Below are 1,267 nucleotides of genomic sequence, written 5' to 3'. Positions count from 1 at the left end.
GCGCCCATGGTCTTGGTCCAGGCCCCGCTCCAGGCTCCGGCCGCGGCTCCGGTCCCGGCTGAGGTCCCGCTCCCGGCTGCGCCCATGGTCTTGGTCCAGGCCCCGCTCCAGGCTCCGGCCGCGGCTCCGGTCCCGGCTGAGGTCCCGCTCCCGGCTCCGAGCTCGCTCGTGGGGACGCCCCCTTTCCGGGCTGTCCTCCCAGCTGCGGCTGCGCCCCCCATGGCTGCTCAGCCGGCTCCTCTCGCTGTACCCACTCCGGAAACTTCTGCCGTCAAACTCGTCCATCACCTCAAAAGCCCGGTCATCCTGATCCAGAGGAGGGCTGGCCTGAAGCGGGGCCACCTGGACCTTCCGGGGCCTCTTGACCACCTGTTGTCAAAACAAACTCAGTGTGGACGCAGGACAATCACAACTGAACGTGGAGAAGGCAGTGGTTTTAAGAGCCCTAGTTCTGGTTTTAGTAAAACTGTATCCCTGCCGACTCACTAAAGTTCAGGTTCCTCATTGGGAAACGGACAATAAAAATCTCACAGGGTTAGAATAAGACAATGATGTTGAAGCTCTGAGTACAGTGCCTTGAATTAAGGTAATAATAGTACCTCCAAAATCTGCTTCTACTCAAGTTTGAAAAGCTTCAGAGGCCCAAATCGCTAAGTTATAAAACTCAAACAAAAATTCAGAAAGTGTGACATTCTATACCTAGCTGCCTAGGGGGCAAAGGGGGATGGAGAGAAGTTGATTGATAGGTACGAATATATGGTCTGACAGAAGAAATAAGACCTCATGTGAGATTGGTAGGGTGACTATAGCTTACAGGAATCCACTGTACATTCCAAAATAGCTGGAAGAGAATAATCTGAATGTTTCTACCATAAAGAAAAGACAATTATTTAAGGTGATAGATATTCCAAAAACACCGATTTGAATTTTACAAATCATGTCTATGGCCATACCATCGTGAAGGCACCCGATCTCGTCTGAATTTTACAAATCATATGAATGTATTAAATTAATCACACATACCCTCTAACTATGCATTATGCATAAATTTTTAAAATTTTAAGAAAGTCAATGCCTTATTTATTTACTTATTTATTAATTATTAAGACCGATTCTTGCTCTGTTGCCCAGGCTGGACTGTGCTCAGCTCACTGCAACCTCCACCTCCCAGATTCAAGCGATTCTCGTGCCTCACCCTCCCGACTGCTGCGATTACAGGCGCACACCACCATGCCTGGCTAATTTTTGTATTTTTAGTAGAGACGGG

The 1,267-nt window shown here is 48.8% G+C and overlaps 1 protein-coding gene across 1 annotated transcript in view; it reads right to left on the bottom strand.

The window, feature by feature from the left end:
* Positions 1-1,267, bottom strand: part of TJP2 (tight junction protein 2) — an 84,017-nt gene that overhangs the window by 36,752 nt on the left and 45,998 nt on the right. The window contains exon 5 of the mRNA XM_011948909.1: positions 78-369. Coding sequence (XP_011804299.1) covers positions 78-369 — 292 coding nt within the window. The remainder of the gene's footprint in view (positions 1-77; positions 370-1,267) is intronic.

Source organism: Colobus angolensis, unplaced genomic scaffold (genome assembly GCF_000951035.1).
Source record: "Colobus angolensis palliatus isolate OR3802 unplaced genomic scaffold, Cang.pa_1.0 Scaffold286, whole genome shotgun sequence".
NCBI lineage: Eukaryota > Metazoa > Chordata > Mammalia > Primates > Cercopithecidae > Colobus > Colobus angolensis.
This window is presented reverse-complemented; position numbering and strand designations above follow the sequence as displayed.